The sequence below is a fragment of the Squalius cephalus genome, assembly GCF_949319135.1.
Source record: "Squalius cephalus genome assembly, chromosome: 6".
NCBI classification, from domain to species: Eukaryota; Metazoa; Chordata; class Actinopteri; order Cypriniformes; family Leuciscidae; genus Squalius; species Squalius cephalus.
The window spans coordinates 23,782,591-23,810,484 of NC_137127.1; the positions used below are offsets into that span (position 1 = coordinate 23,782,591).

The 27,894-nt window shown below is 40.0% G+C and overlaps 1 protein-coding gene across 1 annotated transcript in view; it reads right to left on the reverse strand.

Annotated features, from left to right (window-relative positions):
• The window catches only part of iqck (IQ motif containing K), a gene marked incomplete at its 3' end in the record, with an annotated part of 156,105 nt that extends 136,600 nt beyond the window's left edge, over positions 1–19,505 (reverse strand). The window contains exons 1-5 of the mRNA XM_079873561.1: positions 19,391–19,505; positions 19,220–19,298; positions 16,970–17,096; positions 13,785–13,837; positions 13,580–13,657 (exon numbers count right to left, since the gene is read on the reverse strand). Of these exons, the coding sequence (XP_079729687.1) occupies positions 13,580–13,657; positions 13,785–13,837; positions 16,970–17,096; positions 19,220–19,298; positions 19,391–19,400 (347 nt within the window). The 5' untranslated portion in view covers positions 19,401–19,505. The remainder of the gene's footprint in view (positions 1–13,579; positions 13,658–13,784; positions 13,838–16,969; positions 17,097–19,219; positions 19,299–19,390) is intronic.
• Between the last annotated feature and the right edge of the window lie 8,389 nt (positions 19,506–27,894).

Sequence of the window (27,894 nt, forward strand, 5' to 3'; positions counted from 1 at the left end):
CGAATAACGAAAATGAGAGAGAGAGAGATAGATAGATAGAGAGAGAGAGATCGGAAGATGCGAGAGATGGAGAGAAGGATGGGGGACGAGATCGGAAGTGAAAGCAAAAATCTGCGATCAGAGATCGCAGTTGGCTATGGCAAAATCACAGACAGTAACCCGTAAGAGACAACAAAGAAATCACATTGTAAGTTCAATTCAATAATCGATACTTGCATGGCACATGGTTCTCTTTGTATTTGCTGAAGAAGAGCTCCTTTAAGAGCGGGGCGTGTTTCCTCGTGTCTTCGGGGCGCGCAGTTTAAAGGTTCACTTTGAGTTGAAGTTGTCAGAAACATGATTCAGAGTTCGGTTCCCTTTGTGGAGGGAGTAACGAATATGAAAATAAAACTTAGTAAAGAAAATAAAACGGAGATGAGGACTTCCTAGGTCCCATGGAGCCAGGAATTTCCTCAGACGCAGTGCTCGTGCACGTCCTCAATGAAGAGGAGCGCGCGCCGCGGGATTTTCAACAGAGTCTTTTCCTTTGAGTTGAAGTTGTCGGCTGAAGTTCGAAGACGAAACAAAACTAAAAGACTTAAAGAAAATAAAATATAAAGCCCCCTAAACGGGAGCCATTGATGGTCTCCCTGATGAGGAGGGTTCGAACAAGCAGGAACAAACAAGACGAAAGAAAATACCGAACTCAACTGAAGGGAACGCGGAGTGTAACCGCTTTTCTAGGGCACAGGAATTTCACTCCTCCCTGGGGCTTGAGCCAATTGGAATGCGAAATTCCAGGCGGGAGAAAAGTTCTTTGTCTCTGGGGCCACGCCCACTCGGATGAGTCATGAGGAGATGAGCTTTGAGCTGTTCGGCTCCCGAAATATGAAAAAGTGTAAAATAATGCACATTACTTCATTCTGCTATCGAAATTCGACTCTGTTAGATTGAGAGAATTTCAACGATATCACACACGTCATATGAAGATTAAGAAAATCAAGTTACATAAGATATGCATATTTACAAGCATTTTAAAGTTCGTTACATGTCTAGAAATAAGATTTACCCAAAATGTGTTGTACCCTATAGGGTACAAATGGATATGAAGCTTGAGGAACTAAACACGGTACACACCTGATTTGTCTAACCTTATTACCAAAGTTTACCAGAATACACAAACTACACCACGTAAAAGAAAAATTATGAGATGGGAAATTACATCCATGTTTACATTTCTTCGGTGGTTATGCATATAGAAAATTTAGGATTTAAGTAGAAAATGTAGGATTTAAGTAGGAGTAAAGATTACCACGTTAATTCTGCTCCACTCCTAAAAACCCAGTTGACATTCCATTAGGCAATAAAACAGCAAAGTGGGGGGGAAGGCAATTGCCAGAGAATATTGTTGAACATTCTCTAACTAAAACACTATTGATTAAAGAATACATTTCAAAACCACACCTCTATTATAAAGCCAAACTAAATCACACATGCCTAATGCAATTGTACATAAATTAAAGTATATTCTATCCTAATTTAAACACAAAGGGATGTTTGTGTGTGTGTGTGTGTGTGTGTGTGTGTAGAAAGTTTCAAGTTTCCTTATCTCTCTGGTCCAGAGAGGGAAAGGGGGGGGGGGGGTTTGGAATCCAGAACTTATCCTCCAAGGTGCAATTTAGGTCGTAAAAGTCAATTTGTTCCAGTCTTTATGGAGCCTGGCGTATGATTTGTAATTTCGAAGTCAGGAGGTTACAAGCTCTGATAAGCTTAGCAAAGAACGTTTTGGGCAGGAATGTGCTTAGAAAACACAGAGAGTCCGAATTTGTTAATTCAGAATCAAACGAGCGAATGATTCAAATAGCCAATGTTGTTACACATCCTATTGACCCTGTTCACATTTCTGGGTTTCTCAGAAGTGTAAGGCATCATAGTTGGGTTAACTTCTATAGCAGTGAATGAAAGACTACATTAAATATATATTTTTGTGTTCCAATTTGCTCAAATAGCAAAAGAAAAACGCCACAACAGTGTTTTCACAACTTTCAAAAAGAGTAAAAAAATAGATAATGGCAGTCGGAAGAAAGAAAGTTGTCAACTTTGTCACAGCCGCGCTATTAGAAACACGCTCACAGCAGCGTTAACTAGTTTTTGTGTAAATAATACAAATATAGTGTTATATGCGTAATTATCTTTTATTATGACAGTATGTGGCAACATGTACGTTAAAAGCGCATCTTCTGCACTAAACAATAATATTGCAATATTCTAGACTCTTACATGTACCTAACGCCACACTTACACTACAGAAGACTGTAAAAAATATATTTTTGTATTTTCAAATTAGAAATTACTTGTATTTTAATTAAATACTTTTTGATGTATTTGTGCCCATCTCTGGTTAAAGGTTGTCAGAAGAACTGCTCCTGCTACATAGGATGCCGCTGCCAGGGGTGTAGTGTGATACAGCATGCTGAAACACTAGAGCAGCGACAGCAGCGGTGATTCCGAAACAGCTAAACAAATTGTATAAACATTATTACAGAAATTAGTTATCACCCTGAATTGTAATCTGTTTGTCTGTTTCGTTTTTTTTTTTTTTTTTTTTTTTTTTTTTGGTACAAATTGCTACTTAATGTAACAGTTTTAATCAGTAAATACTTTTAAACCTACTCCACACATGACTCCTGTGTGTTTTAGTCTTTCAGCATTTAGTTGTCAGTACCTTTGTCTCACACTCCAAACACCTGGATTGAACAGTAACCAGCCTAACCCAAAATCCTCAAATCCCTTTTTTTTATTTCAATAGAATAAATAAAGCTATCCCACTTGTGAAAGAATATTAGAAATAGACATTGCAATACAAATAATTGATATTGCATAAATATGCAAACGATATACTGTACATACAGAAACAGAGCAGTATACAATTAACACCAGTTAATGGTAAACTTCTTTCTTGGATCTTGTTTGAATTGACAGGCTATTATAGGCTTGACATTGAATTCCCTCTAAATGTGTTATGGGCCATGAGGACTGTCTGGTTAGTAAAAAAAAATCAAAATATGATTTCATCCAGTAAAAGTTAACTTTACATGGTAATTTGTTTATTGTAACAACAACAAAGGGAAAAGAATGCTACCGATTACAAATGGAATGTTCAATATTTTTTTCTTTTTTTTTTGCCTACCTATGAACTAAGAGGCATTGTTAACTCTTACATTCTAATTACATGTTGTGGCGAGCAGGACGAGGTCGAGGGCCGTGGGAGGACGGCACGAGGCCGGTGGCGTGATTGCAAATGAGCGACACCTGCGCGACGCACCGGTCTCGCATCTCTCACGGAGGAGCGGAAGCATAAAGGAGGAGCGACGACAGTGAAGAGCGAGAGAGGACAGGCCTGATTTTATTTGATGTTGTGTTTTGTTTTCTGTTTGGTGTTGCCAGCAGTCGTCCGTGAGGGGCTGCTGGCTTTTACTTTCATTTTGTATTTGTTTTATTTTGATTAAAAATGTTTGAATGTTCGCCGGTTCCCGCCTCCTTCTTCCCGTAACAACATACCACGTTACATTGGTGCCGAAACCCGGGAGGAAGGAGGGACACGCTGTCGGAGAGCCCTCGCTGCTGGGAGGTATCGCGGTGCTGAGGAGGTCGGGCAGCACGAGGGAGCGTCTGCCGCCGATTGCTGCCCGAGGCGATGGTGCTGGATCGAAAGAAGATCTGGTGGGACGGAGAGCTCGCTGCCGTCCTCCTGGGTCGAGGAGGGATGGCTGCCATCCGCAAGGGAGCGGAGGAGTTGCTCCCGTTCGCCGTGGGCCGGAGCCTGTTGCCGTCGGCCATGATGGGGGCGGAGCAGGGGACGGGAGGCTCGCTGCCAGCTGCCCTCGATCGGAGGAGCCATCGCCGTCCGCCAGGAGGCGGAGGAGCGTCGAGCCGTCCCCCAACGGATGTCCAGTGCCATCGCATGGCACCGCGAGTGACTCTCAGCTGGTTGAGGACCGAGCGGCAGTGTGTCCGGGAACCGGATCAAGAATTTTTTGTTTGTTTGTTTGTTTCTCCTCTCTCCCCTCTCTCGTCTCTGTCGCTCCTCATGCTTCCGTCTCCTTTTCTCTCGCCTCGTCTGTCCATACCCCCAGGTACCGCAGCCGCCGTGATCGGTCCCCCCACGGGAGGGGGGGGGGGGAGTAGGCGCAGCCTCGGTGGTACCCCCCGGCCTGCGAGGGGCGATGGGGGTATGTGGCGAGCAGGACGAGGTCGAGGGCCGTGGGAGGACGGCACGAGGCCGGTGGCGTGATTGCAAATGAGCGACACCTGCGCGACGCACCGGTCTCGCATCTCTCACGGAGGAGCGGAAGCATAAAGGAGGAGCGACGACAGTGAAGAGCGAGAGAGGACAGGCCTGATTTTATTTGATGTTGTGTTTTGTTTTCTGTTTGGTGTTGCCAGCAGTCGTCCGTGAGGGGCTGCTGGCTTTTACTTTCATTTTGTATTTGTTTTATTTTGATTAAAAATGTTTGAATGTTCGCCGGTTCCCGCCTCCTTCTTCCCGTAACAACATACCACGTTACACATGTACAATCAAGGCATCAGATGAAAGCTTATCTTCCACTCTTTCTAAAGGTGTGCTCAGTTTGTTTCTAGCATAAAGTATCAGGAAGATATGGCTCACGATTCATGAATATAATTAAACCGTTTTAGCATGTTTGGGTGATTCTGGGAGTTAAAGCCGAATTTGAGGTAACATTGTTTTGACACCTAATTACAAGTTTCCAGCAGCTTGTTGACCGGGTTGGCCACCCAGGTTGTGATCCTCAGACATCATAGATTTCATTTTTATATGACAACCTTTTACAGCAGCCCATGTCTGATTTCCTAAAAAACAGGTGTTTTGCCCCCTGGGTAATATTGATATTTTACGTGTGGAATCGATGCATCGATGCCAATAAAGCACCTAAAAGAACCGGCAAAAGTAATGATTATGAATGTCAAATATAGCAAGGAGATATTTTAATTGTTTATTAATAAACAAGTGTTTTCTGTGTCAGTGTCGGCTGCAAAGATGAAGTTGACGATGCTGACTTGCGATCTTCGCGTGTCTTCACGCCGCCATCAAACCGGTTAGTGTCACCTTCTCTGATGGCAGCGAACATGCATACGGAGCAGTGTTGTATCTGCGTTGGAGCTGCAGTCAAGGCATAACCGTGAGGCTTGTTGAATCTAAGGCCAAACTGACCCCCCTCGACCATAAGGGCGATGCCATAAAAGTAGAGGTGTGCGGAGCTGTCTTTGTTGCCCGGTTAAAAAAGTACTTCCAAAGACATTGCAGGGTCCAAATTGAGAAGTGGTATCATCTTGTTGACAGTCAGAGACCGTCTTAGGAGCAGTACAGCGTGAAAGTTATGGCTACCAAACCTTCTTTGCTGATAGAATTGGAGAGATTTAAAGCAGCACCAACGTCCAGGATTGGTGGTGGATTCCAGGGCAAATGAACATTGCAGACATCATCACGGGAGGAGCTGGCCCTAAAGATTTGTATGAAGACTCTGAGTGGCAGTCAGGTCCAAAGTTCCTCAGTCTACCAGTTAATGAGTGGCCAATTAAATCTGCTAAAGATGTTGCTGCTGCAGCCAGAGAAAACATCACCAAGATCCAGAAAAAAGCGTTTGTTGCCGCACTTACTAGGGCTCTGTTGAAGAAACAAGAGCCGGAAGAAAATTGGGGTTCAACCCAGACGGGACTAAGTAGACCACCTGGTGGAACAGCAGTTCAGGAGCTAATTGATATGAAGAGATTCAGCAATCTAACATGGCTGATTAAGACGGTGGCGTTGATCTGGAGAGCTGCAAAAAAGTTCCTTCAAGTCAAGACAATGGACAAACTAAAGTAGGAGGCGGTATCATCAGCTGGTATTATCACTCTCAAAGAAAGAGAAGATGCATTCAGGGACCTCTGCTTAGCAGTGCAAAAAGGTGTGATCTTCTCAAACTCCACAATAGATCGACTGGTTGTTCAAGTCTTTCATGAGGACCTCAAAACTCTTCCCCTCTTGCCCTTTGATGCCTGGATCGCAACCTTGTTGGCTTGTGAAGCTCATGACGAGGGACATGATGGAGTGACGGGCACCTTGTTGAGGATGAGAAGGAAAGCATGGGTTTTAAGAGGACGACGAGTTGCTCAAAAAGTCATTGACCGATGTGTCTCCTGCAAAAAAGCAAAAGCCAGTTTGTCAACAAGTAATGGGTAAACTACCTGAAGAGAGAACGAGACCTGCTGTACCATTTGAGTTCACCGCCATCGATCTGTTCGGACCCTACCAAGTAAAGGATGATGTCAAGAGAAGAGTGTCAATGAAAGTTTGGGGAGTTGTCTTTTGCTGTATGGCAAGTAGAGCTATTCATGCAGAGCTGGCAAACACTCTTTCTACAGAGAGCTTCCTATTGGCATACCAGAGGTTTACTGCAGTTAGAGGTCATCCCCGAAAGGTCTGGTCAGATCCAGGAACCAATTTTATTGGTGCAAAACCTGTTCTGAAGGATCTGTATGCTTTCCTGGAAAGTCAAGATAAAGGAACCTTAGAGGAGTATGCAGTTAAGAATGGAACACAGTTTGCCTGGAAAGTGCATCCAGCCGATTCACCACACCGAAATGGAGCTGCGGAAGCTGCAGTGCATATTACAAAGAGAGCTCTCCAAAGCTTCAACTAGCAGCCGATCTTGCAAACAAACGTCCTATTGATGCAAGAGACAATATGTCACGCCAAACACAATACTGCTTGGTCGAGCCGCACAGACAGGGGACTACAAGACAAAAACAAACCCAAGTCAATTGCTTTTGGAGATCCTGGAGCCAACTTGCTGTTCCAAACCTGTTTGTGAGGAACAAGTGGCATACAGTAGGCGTTGCTGTTGGGGACATCGTTTGGCTATGCGATCAAAATGCACTAAGAGGGCAGTTTAAGCTCGGAAGAGTCATCAGTGTAAACTCTGATCCAAGGGGCATCGTAAGGGATGTAAATGTTCAAGTTTCTCCAAACCATTGTGTCCCTGTCCAAAAGTCAACGGTCAAAGAATCTGCATCTTGTGATAGGAAGAGGGTCTGTCAAGGTACTGTGATGCACAGAGACGTTAGACGCCTTGTTGTTCTTCTCCCGGTTGAAGAGATGAAGAAAGAGTAAAGGCTACAAACGGCACGGTTGTTAAGCTGTGCGATCTTCAGAGGGGACTATGAAAGATCGACTGGGAGGTGTTGCGGCAAACCGCCCGTCACCCCGCATTTCCTCATTAGTACCAGGTGAAGCTAATCTGCAATCTACTGCGCGTCCCAGGCCGGATAAGGAAATGCACCATTGCTATTGTTCGTGTGCACTGGGAGCTGACGCTACAGCAGAGAGCAGCGCTGGCTTGAGTATTAGAGCTTGATGTCTGATTTAATCACTGTGCGGGATCGGGTACTCACCAAAGAACTCTGAAGGGACAGCCGGTAAGTTCTGAAGCTCTGCTGGTTTAAGAAATGAACTTTGTCATACTTGCTAGTTGCTGTTATCAGCGTGTGAATATAGCGTTCATTGACGCTCTGTAAATCGCACCATGTTCTTAAGTAGTGTATTTTAACTTATAAGGTGTTTATTGGTGTAATGTATTAAAATATGCCTACTCGTATATGTATATGTTTATGTTAATGCTTTGTTTAAAGGGGTGGTATAATGCCCTTTTCACAAGATGTAAAATGTGTCCTTGATATTTCCAGAGTGTGTATGTGAAGTTTTAGTTCAAAGTACCCCACAGATATTTTTATATAGCATGTTAAAGTTGTCACTTTTTGAGGGTGAGCAAAAAAGCACCGTTTTGTGTCTGTTCTGTGTCTTTAAATGCAAATTAACTGCTGTTTGCGGCACAGAGGGCGGAGCTTCAACAGCTTGTGTCCTTTTACCTCACAGACATGCACTGCAAATTTCAAAAAAATTTAGCCTTTTATGTTCAAACCGGAGTCAGATGATGTCAACGGAATCAATGATGGAGAGACTCAAGAAGAAGTGACAACATGTAGAATGCAACAGGACGTTTCTGAATGGTTAGTTGATGAATTTGTGTAGCTTATGTGTAATTATCTTCTGGTCATTGATTAGCATATTCTGTCTTGATAATCTATAAATCGTGTTCCGGGGGCGGGTTTATGTAAATTTTAGGGTTTGTGATGTCACTAACCCTGGAGGAATGTTGCGTAGTCCCTACCAGCCATTTGTTGTAGTCCTTAACTTTAAAAGCAAATATCTCCCTTTGCTTTGAACTTTGAGCATTGTAACTTTGCAGATGTTGTTTATGCTCAAACAGCAACGTTACACACTAACTAAGTTTGAAAAGTGAAATCATAATCAACCACCCCTTTAACACTTAGAATTTGTTAACATTTATTTAAATTTAATTTACTTGGTTTACCTTATTTGATTGGTTTAATTTGGCAACTCACGATTTGGGCAGTTGTTTAAATACTTCAAATAATATGAAATACTGCTTATGAATAGAAATAAAAACTTAGGTGATTCAACTATAATTGAATATGGATTGTTTAATTATTAAAATAGCAATTCATTTATAAATATGGTTAAAAGCATAAGTGATTTCATAGCCTTTATGGTTAAAATTCAGTAAATTGGGCTGTATAATACTTACCAGCTTTAATTGAATGTGTAGTATTTACCAACTCAGACCTATGTCCAAGAGTTAAAATTGAGTCATGGTAAACCTGCCAATTTATGCACTTTAGGCTATTGGATTTGCTGGGGATTAACATTGTATGTATGTTTATTTGTTTAAAGGTTTTTCACCTACGTGAATGCTATAATAAATAAATGGATGGAAATAATTCACAAGGCCTAATCATTGAGTGGAATCCAGTTTACAACTTCAAAGAGTGAGAACCTATCTTCTTCAAGTGTGGGAGCGCACAGTTAGAAAAAACACTTGACAGTATTTGATTTTTAATTTACATAAGTATTGAAAGAAAAAAAGTACAGATGGATGAACCATCTAGCCAGCACTAGTCACACTGGTCAGCATTAAGAAAAAAGATTAGTGCATAATATGAATATGTATTGCAAATAAGCAAACTTTTTTAGGCATATGTATTATACACTATTAAGACATGAAACTTTAATATACTAAAACAGCTATTTAAGTTACTGATCGTTTTAGTGTGCAAATAATACAATATATGTGATGCGATCTGGGAAACCCCACCACATGGTGAAATTTTACCTATTACAGGTTTTGATATCATATGGAAGCTGGTATCAAGCCCTTTCCAAATCTGTTTTTATTTTTATCATAGCTTGTTGGTAGCAAAAGTTATGTTTATCTGAAGTCGGCCGATCGCTATGATTTTCTGGAACGGAATTTTGAGAAAAACAGGTTTAATTAACTGTCACCGTCGAGACGCTTCTTGTCCATCTCGCGATTGTTATAAAACTGCGTGACGTTATTTAAACAGGATTGGCGCGAAATGCGCACTATACACATTCACTGTACATGTATGTGGTTTATTTTAAAGGTAAACTATCTTTGTAGTGTTAAGAGATGGACAGGTGTATGGGATATACGGCGATTGTTTTTTTTTCACCTCTGCCGGGCGTTAGAGAAAATGGTCACATAGAATGCATTAGAGTATTTTCAGCTTGACACTATAAATCGCTGTTTTTCTGCACTAAACAAGGGAATTTTGCCAAGATATTTTCAGAGATAAGAGAAAAGATGTTATAGAATAAGAATTTAATGGAAAAAAAAAATTGACAAAAAAACTGACATTCAAACTATTTGGGAATTTACTGAAAACGGCCCAGCGCGACATCCGACGGGTTTTTCCAGATCGCATCACATATAGTGATCTCATGGATCTCACATGGGGCAAAATGCATTAATATTTTAAGAGGAATGCTATGAAACCACTAGTTTATATTAGGGATGGGCATTCGATTAAATTTTCTTAGTCGATCGTCGGGAGAATTAACGATCGACTATCGATTAATCATAAATATTTTTATATTGAAATTCATTATTTCTTTAACTTTTTATAAATTAAAAATGCAATGAAAATACAAAAATACAGTTTGTTTGTCCTCGATGAGATCTTTATTACAAGAAGATCAACTTGTGGCAGTGAAACTGGACGTTCGGTAGACTTGAAGATATGCCCTGCGGTGCTCTAAAACAGCGGAACCTGCAGCTGCGAGCCGGCGTTCTTAAACAGAGACCCATGGCCACTTCATCCGTTCTCTGTGATCGGATAGCTATCCGATCGTGAAAAGACCAAATGTAAATGCCCTCCGAAACGCATTCGAGACGGATTTAAACCCGATCGCTCAAACCACTTCAGGAGGAGATCTGAGACGCATTCCAGACGAAACTGGACAAGAGTAAATGCATCTGGTTGTTGAAACCACATATGTAAATTTGACTTATCCCAAAAATGCTAAGAAATAAACGTGTGAGAGCGTGTTATAGGCTATATGTCATGTTATAGCCAGATATGACGACGCTACTTCAACACGCATCAGATGAGCATCTATTCATCAAGCCAACGTGCAAACTATCGCAAATCAAAGTGAAAGTCATTCATCAACACACAATCATCTTCATTAAAAGTAAAGAACCGAAATGATCTTACCAGGGCTGTTGCCGCATCTTTTTGCGGTCTTTGATTTAGAAATGTTCGCTGATGATCAATAAAATGCAGCTCATCAGTTGCTTTCGGTGACGTGCAACAATTTAAATATGCATATAGCGCGGGAATTCAAGATTGGATATATATCCGTTTTGCAAAAACACATTTATGTGACCAGGTGTAAATGGAATCGTTTTGATAAATCAGATAGCTATCCGATCTGAGAAAACGCATGAAGTTCCCATAGAACTTCTGCACCAGTCTACTGATTTCTGTTGAGAAAGATAAGCATGTTGACATGATCTGAGATCAGACGCGACCGCTGGTGACAGCCAGTCCAGCCGCCGAAAACACCCGCTCTGAGGGAACTGACGTTGCCGGGATGCACAGGTACCTCCGCGCTAAAATGAATTCCATTGCTTCAAGACTCACACTACGCAACGCAACCCGCATTAGTTTAATCAATAACAAATAAACGTGATCGACGAAATTCTTAACGATCAATTATCGATCGTCGATTAATAATGCCCATCCCTAGTTTATATCATTTGAAACTGCTACAACAGCGGGGAAGATTCATTTGTGTTCAACAACGATGTCCACATTTGAGTATTTCCACTTGCCCTTTTACAGCAGATTTAGTTCCCTTTCGTGGTCACTACGAGTTATGTCACTACAAGTTATGTCAGTGACGACGAATGGGGTTTCGCTTAGAAAGCCTCTCACCTTCGAGTATACAAAACGAGCCAATGGCAAGAAAATGCCATGGGTCTGCGGAATTTGCATAATGTAAGTCCGCCCCACGTCGTGGGTATACAAGGAAGTACGCTGGCAACATGCAGATATGTTTTCGCTTCGGAGCCGAGGGTTCTCTTCACTCCAAGGTCATGGCGCCTCGCTAACAGACATCTGCAGAGCTGTAGGCTGGGCGACACCTAACACATTCGTGAGATTCTACAATCTCCAAGTGGAGCCAGTTTCTTCTCATGTACTCGCTTCAACCAGCCGGTACTAGATTCTGCTCAGGTGTCTTGCTCGCCATTCCTCTCTACGGACGGGATAGTTATGCCGCCGGCAGCTTTCGCGCTTGGGTAGGTGCCTCCATGTGCATGGTTCCCCCTCTGGGCGACCCCCACGTGTGTATTTCCACTGTAAGCCTCTCTAAGCATGTGTCTTTCCCTCAGCAAGCCACCTTGCCACCCCTGGGGTTGAAATTTTCCACCTGCGGTTGGATACCCCAGTGATACTCCATATGCAGCCCCTCCGGGTCATATGTGTTTTCCAAGTCCCCCCTTTCAGGCTGGGCATGATTGCATATTTCCACTGAGATATGCTTCCCAGTGTACCTTGGTATTCCTGTGTTAAGTAGGAGTCCTTCGTCCGTGCAAGTCTCACGACAGGGAGCTCAGACTTACGCAGGGCACTGGAAGACAGGTGGCGTGATTAGACTGGGAACCCCATTCGTCGTCACTGACGTAACTCGTAGGGACCACGAAAGGGAACGTCTCGGTTACGTATGTAACCCTCTTTCCCTGAGTAGGGAACGGAGACATTACGTCTCCCTGCCACTTCCGCTGTGCCGCTGGAACGCTTGAGTTCAGTCTCAGCTCCTCAGCGAAGAAACATATCTGCATGTTGCCAGCGTACTTCCTTATATACCCACGACGTGGGGCGGACTTACGCTATGCAAATTCCGCAGACCTTTGGCATCTTCTTGCCATTGGCTCGTTTTGTATACTCGAAGGCGAGAGGCTTTCTAAGCGAAACCCCATTCGTCGTCACTGAAGTAACGTCTCCGTTCCCTACTCAGGGAACGAGGGTTACATACGTAACCGAGACGCTATTCACAAATAACTGACATTAATGACCTAATTATGATTTCATTTAAAATAGTCAATACTGACCATATCCCTGTTCATTTTTGACCAGATCATTCATTGAATCAGTGATTTGTTGACTCGTGAACAGCTGCAAATGGATCAGTCCAATTCACGATTTATTCATTCATGTTGTTTGTGAACTGATTCAGCAGGTTCACTAATCAGACATCACTCTTGCGTCTCAGAGGGGGTGGAGATTTCTTTAGTTCAGAATAATGAAGAACAATATGACTTTATGGAACATATAATTGAGTAAAAGTACGATATTATGCTTTGGAATGTAAGTAAAAGTTTCCCAAAAATAAAAATACTCTAAAATATGGATAATCTTAGTCTCTCCCTAATATGGATAAGATTAGTAATATGGATAAGATTAGTCTCTCCCTATGGAGGATCCCTTTACCACTCTACAGATAAAGCGTTGTCGGGAAAACTCAATTCGCGTACCTACCCCGAATTGATAAAATAAAATTCTGTATCAAAAATTATAAGGAAACACCAGTACTTTGTTTAGGCTTGGCTTGTAGGGAATTCCAAACCTGCGCACATATATTCAAACGCACATAACTACAGAACCAATTCTTAATGTGCATGTGACCGCCATCAGCGTTTCTCACAGGTTCGCGTTTAAAGTCTGTGTAGAGAGAATGGTGTCGTCTTAGCGGCCCCAAATTTAATAACAAATGATCGTTGCGACGGAAGCGAATCAATCAAAACTAACTTTAGCTGGAATATAACTTTATTAAAGAACCGCTATAAAACCAAAACAATCTCTGTTACCTTAAATTATACGTTTATCTCTGTAAAGCTGCTTTGAAAAAATCTACATTGTTAAAAGCGCTATATAAATGAAGATGACTTGACTTGACTTGACTTGACTTGGATACTAAAAAGTACAGACACTTGAAAAATGTACATTGTAATGTACAGTAAAGAAGTAGAAATACTTTGTTGTCTGTCCACCACTGCCCCTCAACCACCCAGAGAGAGAGAGAGAGAGAGAGTAACGATAACGAAATGTGCAACAAGTATGCAAGAGTATGTTTATTAGGCAATATACTTACTGTTTAAGAAACCAGTCGTGGACAAAAGGAATATTGTGAAAATTCGTAGGCATTCGCTCTGTCCATTGAGGGTTTTTACTGATAAACAAGAGAATAAAAAATATATTTAAACACACTTAACCATTTTTACTGTATATATAAAAGTCACAACAAAATAACCATACAATATTGGCAGTACACAAAGGTTCACATTTGTCCCACTCACTTGTATAGCCATTCAGTGAGGAAGTCACAGCCATTAAACGCCGTCTTTTTCCTCTAGATTGACAATGAAACGTGAAATAAAAATAATGAAAAATATGTTATATATCAAGATTATATTATTGTTGTATTATGGCTGATCAGTGGAGGATCCTGGCATATCTTATGCAGTTGCCTAGGTCAGCATTGTGCAACTGTTTTCGCGAACATGAGTTGCAAGTGCACAAGTTAGTTTTGCATCTAATAAATCGCGAAAACAGTTGCACAAGTCAAGGCGCGAAGATTTGACAGTGACATATTTGAGGTTGCAAATGCCTAATTGAGATTGTACTGCAAACATGAACACAACTATATATTGCAAGTTTATGTTTGTCATTGTATTTTTGTGAATGACATTTTACACATTTGAAACTACTTGTCTGTAGCTTCAAATTCAGAATACAGGTTTGTGACTATTGTCTGCGAGTGCAAATTTCAACATTCAACTTCAGATTTTTATTTTACAGGTTTTCACATTGGAGCTGTGAGTGTAAATGTTCACGTACAAGTGCGAATATTTATTGTACAAGTTCTCAAATTCACATCTACATGCTCTCGAGTTTTGCTACTCTTTTATCTTCATAGAAATCTCTTGCAGACTTATTCAGATCACAAAAAAATATTGTGAATAATGTGCATCCACTGATAATATTCATCTATCCATTCTCCAAACCGCTAAGTAAGGTCATGGTGAGGATCCTGGAGCCTATCGCAGCGTCTCGGGACATTACGGAACCCCTAAGGGGACATGGTGGTGGAAAAAAATATGAGATGAGGGGGAAAATAAGTCTATCACAAATGTTTTGCATTCCACTGAGATACCGTGCATTCCCTCGCAAAAACTTTTGTGTTCTTTGACAGTGAATGCAAAGTTTCTCAGGGAAGGCAAAACATTTGCGAGAGAACGCAAAAGCATTGCCAAATAATTTTTCCTCCCATCTGATATTTTTTGTCTTCACCATGTCCCTTTAGGGGCTCCGTAGGACATTGGCAGGGAAACTGATAGTACTATATATTTGTTTTTGTTTTTTTATTACGAGACTTATTAAGAAACACAAGACCTTTATCGCAGTTATTTTACTGAAATTCTCACCTTCAATGCGATGCTTTATTTTCAGTTTAATTCAATTGTTTTATTTCATTGTTTCATTATTGTTTTTTGAAGTCAGATCATTTAAAGGAGTTGTTCACTTCAGAATTAAAATTTCCTGATAATTTACTCACCCCCACATCATTCAAGATGTTCATGTCTTTCTTTCTTCAGTCGAAAACAAATGAAGGTTTTTAAAGAAAACATGCCAAGATTTTTCTCCATATAGTGATTTCAATGGGGTCCAACAGGTTGAAGGTCCAAATGTGAGTTTCAGTGCAGCTTCAAAGTCTCTACACGATCCCAGCCGAGGAATAAGAGTCTTATCTAGACAAACCATCGGCCATTTTATAACAAAAATAAACATTTATATACTTTTTAACCACAAATGCTCATCTTGCGAGCATCTCTGTGATGTGCCACACATTACATAATCACACTGAAAGGTCAAGCATGACGTAGGCGGAAGAACAGACCTAGTGTTTACAAAGCCAATGTGCAAAGACTGAGTCAAACGCCATTTAAAAAAAATAATAATAATAAAAAAAAAGGTAAAACAACAACGTCGGACGATTTTGAAGTTGGAGGAGAAAATGAGATGGATGAGTGAATGAGATCACCCTACATTTATGAACCGGAACACGCATGATCTTTCAGCGTGATTACATAAAGGGTGAAGTCATGGACATGCAGGACAAGCATTTGTGGTTAAAAAGTATATAAATGTTTATTTTTTTTATAAAATGGCCGATGGTTTGTCTAGATAAGACTCTTATTCCTCGGCTGGGATCGTGTCGAGACTTTGAAGCTGCACTGAAACTCACATTTGGACCTTCAACCCGTTAAACCCCACTGAAGTCACTATATGGAGAAAAATCCTGGAACGTTTTCCTCAAAAACCTTAATTTCTTTTCGACTGAAGAAAGAAAGACATGAACATCTTGGATGATGTGGGGCTGAGTAGCCTAAATTATCAGGAAATTTTAATTCTGAAGTGAACTAATCATTTAATTAATAACAAATACAGGTACAGTACATTACTCATTCAATTAATATACAGACCCTTTCCAAAAAATTTGAATATCATGGAAAAGTTTATTTATTTCCATAATTCCATTCAAAACGTTAAACTTCCATAGATTATAGATTCAGGGCCCACAACTTAAACGATTTCAAGTATTTAGTTGTTTATTTGTACATAATTTGGGCTTCCAGCTCATAAAACCCACGAAAACAGGATTTCAAAAAATTAGAATATTACATGAAATCACACAGTGATACCATGGTCATTGAACCAGGTTTTGGTTATTTTGGCAGTGTGGGCAGGTGCAAATCCTGCTGGAAAATGAAGGAAGCATGAAGTGCTCTGAAAATGTCCTGGTAGACGGCTGCGTTGACTCTGGATTTAATAAAGTGGACCAAAGTCCTCTTTTCTGATGAGAACAAATTTTGCATCTCATTTGGAAACCAAGGTCCCAGAGTCTGGAGGAAGAATGGAGAGGCACACAATCCAAGATGCTTGAAGTCCAGTGTGAAGTTTCCACAGTCTGTGTTGGTTTGGGGAGCCATGTCATCGGCTGGTGTTGGTCCACTGTGCTGTCCACTCAACGCAGCCGTCTACCAGGACATTTTCAGAGCACTTCATGCTTCCTTCAGCAGACAAGCTTTATGGAGATGCTGACTTCATTTTCCAGCAGGATTTGCACCTGCCCACACTGCCAAAAGAACCAAAACATGGTTCAATGACCATGGTATCACTGTGTGATTACTGTGTGATTTCATGTAATATTCTAATTTTTTGAAATCCTGTTTTCGTGGGTTTTATGAGCTGGAAGCCCAAATTATGTACAAATAAACAACTAGCCTAAATACTTGAAATCGTTTAACTTGGAATCTATAATCTATGGAAGTTTAACGTTTTGAATGGAATTATGGAAATAAATAAACTTTTCCATGATATTCTAATTTTTTGGAAAGGGTCTATATGTTTTTTTAAATATACAGTTATTGCCTATAGGATAGTGTGTGTGTGAGTCAGGACTGATGCTGATAAAGCTGACCTGAAAGCACTGGTGTTTCTGTGCTTCTGCGAGCAAAGCCTCCAGTCCGGCGAGCAGCACAGGTAACACTTGCTCCTCTAAATAACACCTGAGGGGTCCTGGACACAGCTGACCTCGCTCTGAACATCTGCTCAAGACAAACATGCATTATACCAGGTAACACACACTCCTCTAAATAACACCTGAGGAGTCCTGGACACAGCTGGCCTCGCTCTGAACATCTGCTCAGACAAACATGCATTATACACAGTTAACAGAGGGTCATTATAGACATGTAATAATGGGAAATAAAATGACTGAAAAACAAGTAATGCTCTTTTTACGTTGAAATAGCAAGCAAATACAGTAGTCAACATTTGAAGTGGATCAAAAAAGTTCATCAAAATTAATGTATTACTTTGATGAAAGGTTTTAATCCACTTCATGTGTGGACCACTGTAAATAAACAAACAGATAAATATTAGCAGGGTTTTTCCTGAATTACGAGGCGGCCGCCACCGGCTTTCGACAAAACTCGGACAGGCAGTCACTGTCACATGCTCTGTTGCGGGTTCCCGGCCTGTGTCCATTCTCAAACCGTACCCAGATAGCACACGACTATTTGATGTGAAACTTACATCTGGAAGACGTATTTTAAAGAGTGTTTGCTCATCTGCAATACGTCTATAGGACGTTCCTGTCAGATGTCAAATAGACGTTTAGAAGATGTCTTTAAGATGTAATGATTTAGAATGATTTAGAATGTATGTTAAACTGACATCTTCTAAACGTCTATTTGACATCTGACAGGAAACGTCCTATAGACGTATTCCAGATGAGCAAACACTCTTTAAAATACGTCTTCCAGATGTAAGTTTCACATCAAATAGTCGTGTGCTATCTGGGTATAGTTTGCCGATAGTGCTGTGCGGATCATAATCCGTGGGTTCGGGCGGGCCAAGTAATAAAAACACAACATTCTAATTAATCGAGGGTGGATAACAGATAAATCATTATAATGTGATGAGTTCATTAAAGACACGGAACACTCAAACGCAATGAACGTGCGTCACTCTTTTACTTTCGTTTTCAACAACGTAATTCTCCTCAGGGAAAACCAATAAAGGAAAACATTAACGCTTGTCCGTGACACATGAAAGAGAAGTGTACTTGCCCAACCGGACAAATGCCCTGATTAAAATAATTTTTCAAATAAAATAAATAAATAAATAAAATAACTAGGGAATTACCGAAACCGCGAGGGTGATTCTGATTTTATTTCATTTAATGTAAGTGGGATTGATAGTTAAGAGCACGCGCATCTCACATGAACACTCAGCCATGTTTCATTACTGAATGATTCAGCGTTTTGAACGAATCGGTTGACTCAAAGATTTAATGACCCATTCATAAACTGCCTCATTCTGGATAAATCAGCTGTTTGAACGAATCGTTTGAATGAATGACTCAATAACTCGCTCATTAGCACGGTCGCCTGCCGCCTCCTACTGGCGGTTTAATTTCAAAGTATCATTCTTTTCAACATTCCTTATTTGTTTATTCAAAAAATATTTACACTCTCATAATCTCATTTAATACAGTTGTAATTTTTCAATGTAAATAATTTAATTTTGTAACAGCCTAGTGTCGTATTATTCTAACTGAACTAGAGTATGCATTTAATAAAATTAGGGGGAAAAAAATGCCCTTTATAAAGGTAAAAAAAATAAAAATTCTGATAAGAGTGTTTTCCAACAGTGATGTAATGAAACATTGACTATTTAAATTTGAAGGGAGTAACTGTTAAAGCCTCTGTTTAGGCTATTAAGGAAATGTAATTTTGCCAAAAGAAGAACTTTTATTTTAAATAAATGTTCATTTTAAATCAGCCTACTTGTGTGATATGTTACCACATTATCATGCTTAACACTGAGAATTTGAATAATTGTAATGTGATGATCAGATGCAGATCTAAATCAGAGAATAGCATAGGTTTGGGCAGTTGGCGGGTGGATTATTTATTTTTAACAGCGTATTTGGGTGACTGAAAGTGCACCAGATAAATGAATTTATCTTTAAAATGTACATTTTATTCCGGGGGGGCATGACCCCGGACCCCCGAGAGGTACCGAGCTCCACCCACATAAATACAGTGGGAAACACAGTAGGCTATATGATGGTCTACGAAAAATACATTATCGGGATTTTACCACCTGGAAACCAGGAACAGGAAACCCCTGGTTTGTTAATAAATAGTATCAGTTGAATTACTCTGTTTGAGCTGAGCATCTGATGAAGAGTGTGTAGAAACTAGAGCTTGATAAACTGGATGACTCGTTCATGTCTTCCTCTGCAAAACAGGGGGAAAATATTTACCACCGCAATATTAATAGCTCGAATGATTTATACTTCGTGAGAAAATAAAAATCAGTGTTTTCTCACCTGCCTCCATCGCTTTCACAACAAGACGAAAGAGGAGTCCGTTAGTTTGTTTGTTTGTTTGTTTGTTAGATTATAAATTATGCGGATCAGCGTCGCGAATGAACATTAGTTCAGTTCCACCCACTGCTGCCGTGTCTGTTTACCGTAACCATGGGTGACGGTAACTGAGGAAGTGACGACATTCACTTAAAATCACCATGATTATATTTTTATAACAGAATATATAACAGAATATTGCAATGTTTATCATTATTCTTATTGTTTTATTCGTGTGCACTTTAATCTTTAATCAAAAGTATAAATTTAGCATCAATTCTCCCTCTTTTTTAATTAAAGAAGCAAAGGTTAAATTTGTACAAACACCTTTAGGAGAACATTATAGCTTTATTTGTAGTGTTTACAAATAGGGGAGAGCAGGGCGCACAACCTTATGCTTTTAGGCTTTCTCAGTTTGTGTAAATCTACTTAAGGTTCAGAGTATTTATTTTTCCCTTAATTTCACACATGTCTAGTACAGTTATGTGGTTTTCTTTAATTAATACAGTGTATACTTTTCTCTTGATTTACCCTGAATGAATCGAAGTGAAATGAGACAACATGCCCCATAGGTGGAGCACATTATCACATGATCTGATCTAATCAAAAAATATACAAAAGACAAAATAAAATATTTTGTCAATAAAATAAAATTAACTTTTTCATATAAAATAATGGCATTTTTAATCATTAAAAAAAATTGACAACACACAAAACACAGCTATACAGCATAGTTCAAAACATGATAATAATAATGAATAATTTCAGTCTTTATTCACCTTTTTCTCATGGTTTCTCAGTATATTTGATAAAAGTATAGAATAGAATATCATAGTTCTAATAGTAACATTCATTGTAACTCAGTGTGACAACATGCTTTATTTAATTTGTGTGCACTTTAAACCCGTTTTGCTAGTTTAAACCCGGCGAGTGTTTCTGCATTAAACAACTACTTCAACTGTTAAATAACAGATGTAAGATTAAAATAATATCAGATTTGTCTTATTTTACAAAACACAAAAAACAGAGATGAAAAATTAACATAAGTAAGAAATTTTCGTTTGCTCCATCTAGTGGCAATAGTCAAGAAATGCCATGTTATACTATTTTTGTCCACAAGAGGTCGGCAAAGACACCCAATGCAATGTCTTATGTTTTTTAACCGATCTTTGCATGTTTTTTTTTGTGTGTTTTTTTATTTTTGTGCAAATTTCTTTTCGACTGAAGAAAGAAAGACATGAACATCTTGAATGATGTGGGGGTGAGTAAATTATCAGGAAATTTTAACTCTGAAGTGAACTACTCCTTTAAATAATCTGACTTCAAAAAACAATAATGAAACAATGAAATAAAACTTCAAAAAAATTAAACTGAAAAAAAAAGCATCGCATTGAAGGTGAGAATTTCAGTAAAATAACTGCGATAAAGGTCTTGTGTTTCTTAATAAGTCTCGTAATAAAAAAACTAAAAAAAACTACTATCAGTTTCCCTGCCAATGTCCTACGGAGTGATCTCTAGCCTACGCATTATCAAGTCTTGCGTTGCCAGTAGTCATGTCTCAGTAGGGCTGTTGCCATCTAGCGGTTGAGAAATGTAATTGCATTTTTATTTAATTTAAAATGAAAGACATTCAAATAATATCGTAGATTGTGTATGGTCTCGTCTAAATCAGGGCTATTCAGAGCTAAATCTACAGATCGACCATGTCATGAAATGACACTTGCACCTTGTAGATATTATTACCAATGCGAACATAATGGGATATCAACCATCTCACGCACTGCCTGGCCAAAAAAAACTACAGTTAATCAGTTTTGACTATAAGTGGGCTACAAATAGCCGGTCTGACTACGAGCTAAATCGTGGCTACGCACAGCCAACATGTCAAAGAAATGAAACCAAACACCTTGTAATCACAGTTGACTGTGCCTACATGATGGAATATCATACTTTTCGCAAGTTGTTTTGCAAAAAATGACATGTAACCAGATTCAGTGTTATTTTGGCTAAAAGTGGGTTGCACATAGCCGGACTATATCGGGTCTATATTTAACCGAGACGGTGAAATGGCGGCTATTGCTTGCTGGGTCATTACACTGGATTAAAGAAAAACCCTGTTATTAGGATATTTATATCATAACTGCCTGCTTTTCTTTCATTGTACCAAAGAAGACAGAAAGGTGCGCGAGTCCATTGGTATGTCTTGTATTGAAACAATGCTGTAAGTACATAATTTGATGTTGACAATTTTACATTGTACATGTTATCACTTGGTTTTTGACCAAGTGAAGCTCTTGAAACAAGTGACAGAAGAGTATGTTGTCTTAAAAGAAATCAAGCATCACTGGCAAAGGCTCAAAAGAGACCATGCCTTTCTAAAAGATCTTTTAAAATAGGTTGCAGTTAATATGGGTAAAACAGTTTTTGTTCAGTACTTAGCTTATTATGTGCTGCAATATTATATATATAATACTTCAATGTGTATATTATATAATGTACTGACTGCTGCTTTGTAAATTTAAATAAGGAACAGGCAACTCATATAACAGGCCCTTTTGCGTTCTCCTTTTTGAGGTTGAGAGTTTACCTCCAACCCTAATCGAGCACATCTGAAAATTTTAACCAAAGTCTTCAGGTTTACTTCTAGACTATAGGCTGGTGGGTTTGAGGTTGGAGCTAAATTTGCAGGAGAGTGGACGCTGAGGGCCAGAGTAGCCTATCACTGCTTTAAATAACGCAGAACATAAGCTGACCTGACTGTCCATTAAACAACTTCATTTGAATTGTTTGTGTTTTCTGTTTTACTTTCAGACCAGGGGTCTCATTTATAAAACTGTGCGTAGGATCCCTACTAAAAGTTTACGTGCGCCCAAAAGCCAAAAATGGCGTACGCCAAAAAATATTCCGATTTATAAAACCGTGCGTACGCACACCTGTAAGCAATGTTCCCTTTATAAATCACAGATCACCCGCAGATGTGCGTACGTGAACCAGCCTCATATCCCGCCCTGTACACGCCCATTTTTAACCATAAATAGTCAATGCAAATCACCTCATGATTGCTGATCGGCATGTAAATGAGAGTGGAATCCCATATATACCTGGAAAACTGGCATGCGACCCGCCAATTAATTAATCCAAGAAAGTGAAAACGTGTATTTCTGTTACTTTGAATAATGGCGACAGGTGAGAAAAGAGGAAAAAAACGTAATTTCTCAGATACTGAGATTGAAACACTTGTAGGGGAGGTGGAGGCTCGGAAAACTGTGTTATTTGGTGGCCACAGCAGTGGGGTCACTAATAAAAAGAAGCCGTGCGAGTGGCAAAGTATTGCTTCTGCCGTCAATTGTGTCAGTGGGACAGAACGGACAGTTGCAGAGTTAAAGAAAAAATTGTCCGACCTGAAGGTATACTAATTTTTTACCAACATATTACATTTGTGTTTTATTAGGCTATATACCTTTATAAATAGCAATATTGATTTTCAAAAAGTTTTATTTACATGTGCTTACAGTATGCAAAATATGTGAAATAAAGATTCTCATTCATTCAAGGTGGAGGCAAAGAGAAAACTGTCCTCCCACCGCCAGAGCGTGGCTGCAACTGGTGGGGGCCCAAGTACAGCTGATCTCACATCAGTGGACAGCAAAATCACGGCTATAATTGGGGAGGTCAGCGTGTGTGGTATTGTGTCGGAAAAAGAGGGAGACACTGACGTGACTGAAACCACAGAGGAGCAAGGTTAAACAGATTTTTAATCATTAACGCTGTACATTTGAGTGTGTGGGGTGATAAATGGATAAATGTTGCCAATTGTTTGTCCTCCAGTCCTTCCGGAGTCTGAAGCTGTGAGTGAACAGGAGGTTCAGGGTGAGGGGTTCTCAGATGCAGATGCACAGCGTCCGGCTCAAAGCAGTGCCCCTTCTGCGTCTGGCACGTCCAAAAGTGGTCGGGTACTCACTGACGCAGTCCTGCAGTTACAGCGAGAGACAATAAACGCTGTCAACAGGGTTGCAGATGAGCTACGGCAGATGAGAGAAGTGATGCAAGAAATTGCACAATCATTAAAAGATGCAGTTAAAATATGAACCTTGAGTTTTGTCTTTCTTTACAAACGCCGCATGACATCCTCACGGATTCTTGCACCTCGTTGATATCCCTCTTGTCGGCCAGGGGGCTGTGGCTCGGGGTCGTAATGCTGGGGTAGAGGGAGATCAGGAGGGAGAGGAATACCGTTCCTCAGTGCTATATTGTGCAAAACACCACACGCCCTGACAATCTTGCACACTTTTGCTGGATGGTATAAAAGTCTGCCACCCGAGGCATCCAGAGCACGCCATCTGCATTTCAGGATGCCAATGGCACGCTCCACAACTGCGCGGGCACGAGAGTGGACCTCATTATAATGAGTTTCCTCTACGCTCTGCGGGTTTAAAAATGGGGTGAGGAGCCAGCGTCTCAGGGGGTAGCCACTGTCGCCTGCAGGTTATAATTATATTAAAAACAAAATTGTTACAGTTTCTACTTTTTAATATTGTTAAACTCACCAAGAAGCCAGCCATCACGTACTGCACCTGCATTTAGTCTGTTCCCTACACTGCTATGTGTCAAGATAAAGGAATCATGTGTTGAACCAGGCCAGCGTGCCACAATGTTTGTGAGGGTCATGTTGGAGTCACATATGATTTGCACATTAATAGAACTAGTGCAAAATGCCCGTGCAAAATCAGTTTTTGTGTGTGTTTTTAGTAATTGTTGGTTTGGTGCCCGTGAAAGAGACTGTGAACGCATTGAATAGGATATGTTTAGTTGGTGAATAGCATAGGCTACTATTACACAGTAGTGATAACGTTAAGCGCACCAGAATGAAATATAATATATAATATACACGTGCAAAAGCAGTTTTTGTATGTGTTTTTAGTAATTGTTGGTTTGGTGTATTTGAGTGCTCATTGTTACAATTACACAGCAAAAGGTCAGTGACATTTTTATTTGTGCATGGTAGAAAGCAAATACTGATACTGACATAATGATGCATTGGAGTATATATTTATTTAGAGTGGATATTTGTGTTTTGTTAGTGCAGACTGGCTGTTCTTGAAGATTACATGTTATTGTGTCAGCACCTCTTTATAGACAACATTGCTCAGAAAGTGGCGCTTTTTGTTTGTTTCATCATCTTGAGCAAGAATACGAAGTCTGCTTGATCTGCCAACTCTTCTGGCTGCCAGACATGGGCAGAATTTAAATACGTATTTAATTACTTTAGTGTATTTTGTAATTTGTATTTTGCAGGTGTGGAAAAAATAAAATGTAGTTTGTAACAAAATATTTTGAGGGAGTGTATTTACAGTATTTCAAATACTTAAATACTTAAGAAAAATCACCATATGCTTATCACCATAGTAAATGATTTTGCCATATTTTCGGTCTGATGTTGGTAATGGCAATGTCCAGCCAGGTTAGATGCACGAAAATCACGTGACACCCTGTAGACCGTCACCGGGCTCCCTCCAAGAAGAGATGAGTTTTGAACACAGGAGAAGAAGTGGCGCTGCTCCTCTTAAAAACGGCATTAAGGTAAAGTGTTTTGTGATGTGAAAAATATACAGTCTACACATACATATTGCACACTGAACGGCATTATAGAGAAAATAATTGTGCCTTATGAGATCAATGCACTGTGTTGTCATTCATAAAAGGACATCATACCTATTATGAAACAGCGCCAGCGCGACTGTCGTAACTCCACTGAAAGCTCCATGCTAACCAAGCGTTCACAATATAACACCCATCTGCAGTTTTTACAGGTTTTTAAACGTATTATATATGAGATATATTGATATTCCGTCGGATTTTGTATAAAATAACCATCAATCCTATTGTTTTTCAATAATTGTGCACGCAGCACAATTCTAATTCGCAATTCTACTATGGAAAAGGCATACGCAGTCAGGGCAGTTAGAGTCTCGTGTGTAAAACAAACCCACACATATTATGATTAATATGATTAATCATATATGATTAAAATGGAATTTTGATTTTGTGATGAAAATTCTCGGCCTGTTTTTTTTTTTTTCCTGGAGTACTAGCCTATCCCCAACATTTTCTGCAGTAACGTTAGTTCTCCACTGATATCAGCTAATGAGCTGATTACCTAGTGAGGTAGGGGTCTCGGGAGAATAATATATATATACCACTCTCAAAATCTATTTTAAAGGTCAGGCTATAGGCCTACTGTAGTAGGCTTAAAGGCATCCATTTAATGTACATTCAGTAAAGCAATATGATGTGCATTTTCCTGTAATAATTATGAAGAAGTAATTGATTTAAAGTGAATAGATTTCATTCTGGCTAAATGTTTTATTAATAGAGCTTATTCTTTGGTGTGTAGTAATTTGAGTTATGGCTGTGTAAATTGCAACTGATAATCTAACAATAATATTTTTTACCATTTAGTTTGAAATGCAAGACATCCGAGATGAGTGAAGATCACAACCCATCAGAACTGTGCCAGGCTGCCACAGCAACAGATGAAGGTACCACAGAGATAAAGTGTGCCATATTGGATGGGACATTCTTTAAAATAGTATCTCAAATTCCAAGTGGAAAGATAGAAGTTGAGTGTCAGCTGTGCACAACCAAAAAAGTAATCATATGTGGCTCGCATCAAGCAACATCAAACTTTAAGACACATTTGAGACGGAAGCATCCTGAGAAATTAAGGGAATTTGATGATCACAAAAAGGAATATACCAGTGGACAACAAAAGAGAGCCAAAACATCGTTGACACAGACTACTCTGTTTGGTCACGTTGGCCTATCAGTACCACAAAGTAAAATTGACTCCCTTGTGACATCCTTTATTGTCAAAGGAATGTACCCATTAGCCACGGTTGAACAGAAAGAATTTACAGACTTAGTGCAGGGACTTTGCCCAGGTGCTGGTGTCATGTCCAGAAGAAGTCTCCGACGATGAATTGATGATGAATTTACTGCAAAGACAACAAACCTGAAGGAGACACTTAAAAACTTAAAGCATGTTTGTACAACTGCTGATATCTGGTCAACAAAAAAGACCAGTTATATGGGTGTAACTGTACACTGGATACATAGAGATACACTTGAAAGAGAATCAGTTGCTCTTGCGTGCAGACGCTTTCCCAGCCCTCATACATACAGCCGTATAGCAGAGCTTTTGGAGGAAATTCACACAGAGTATGGACTGACTACAGAAATGATTGTGGCTACAGTTACTGATAATGCCTCCAATTTCGTAAAGGCGTTTGAAGAGTTCAATATCTGTGTATCGGATGGACAAGATGAAATTGAAGAGCAGGAACGTGATCTGTCCTACGTCATCATAGATCCCGAAGAAGAAGAAACGTCAGGGTGTTCTATCATTTTACCACCTCACATCAGGTGTGCCACACACACACTGAGTTTGGTCTCAACAACTGATGCTAAGAAATCAATCAAAGAGAATCCAACTCTCTCTAGACTGAATCACTCAACCATGGCAAAGTGCTCAGCCCTATGGACTGCATCTGGCAGACCAAAGAGTGCTGAGATGCTAAGCCAACTGATTGACCAGCAACTCAAGACACCCTGCATTTGCAGGTGGAATTCTCTGTATGACTGCTTGAGTCAGTTGGCATGTCTTCGTGAGAAGCTTCCTGAGATCATGACTGCCTTGCAACTTCCATTATTCAGAGAAGTGGAACTTGACTTCATTGAGGAATATTGCAGAGTGTTGAAGCCTATTGCCATTTCGATAGATCGCCTTCAAGGGCAAAATGCATGTTTCTATGGTGAGCTTTTACCGACTCTCTTTGCTGTCCAAGCTAAATTACAAGACCTGCAAGCTTCAAACCTGCGGTACTGCTCACACATTTTGCAAGCTACCTTAGCTGGCTTTGAGAGGAGGTTCAGCAACTTCCTGCAGCTGAAGATGGATGTAAACGAAGCCATCCTTGCTACAGTAACACATCCATTTTTCAAGATGAGGTGGTTGCCTTTGAGATTAACATGTGAGAAGAAGAGGATACATCAACTCATTCTGCACGCAGCTGAAGAGCTTGGTCTTCTATCAGAGAGTGATGATGCTGCATCAACAAGCACCACTGAGGAGAATGAAGATTAATTCTTTGTCTTCTCTGATCAAGGTAAGGAGAAAATGTATCCACTTCAGAAGGCTTGTAGCAAACAGCAATTTCAGGTGTTAATCATTAAATGAGAAGTTATTCATGTCATATTGTTACCTTGTGTATGAAAGTATATGAATAACAATGTTTGTTTTTTTCTGATTCTATTGTCTTCACTCTCAACAGGAATCGACAACCAGATGGACACAGAGGTCTTACCAAGCCACAGCAAAGCAGAGTTAGAGACCCTTCACTTCCTGGAGGACCCCAGAAAGGACCTGGCTTCACTGGACTCGTATCCACTAATCAAGCTGCTCTTCGTGA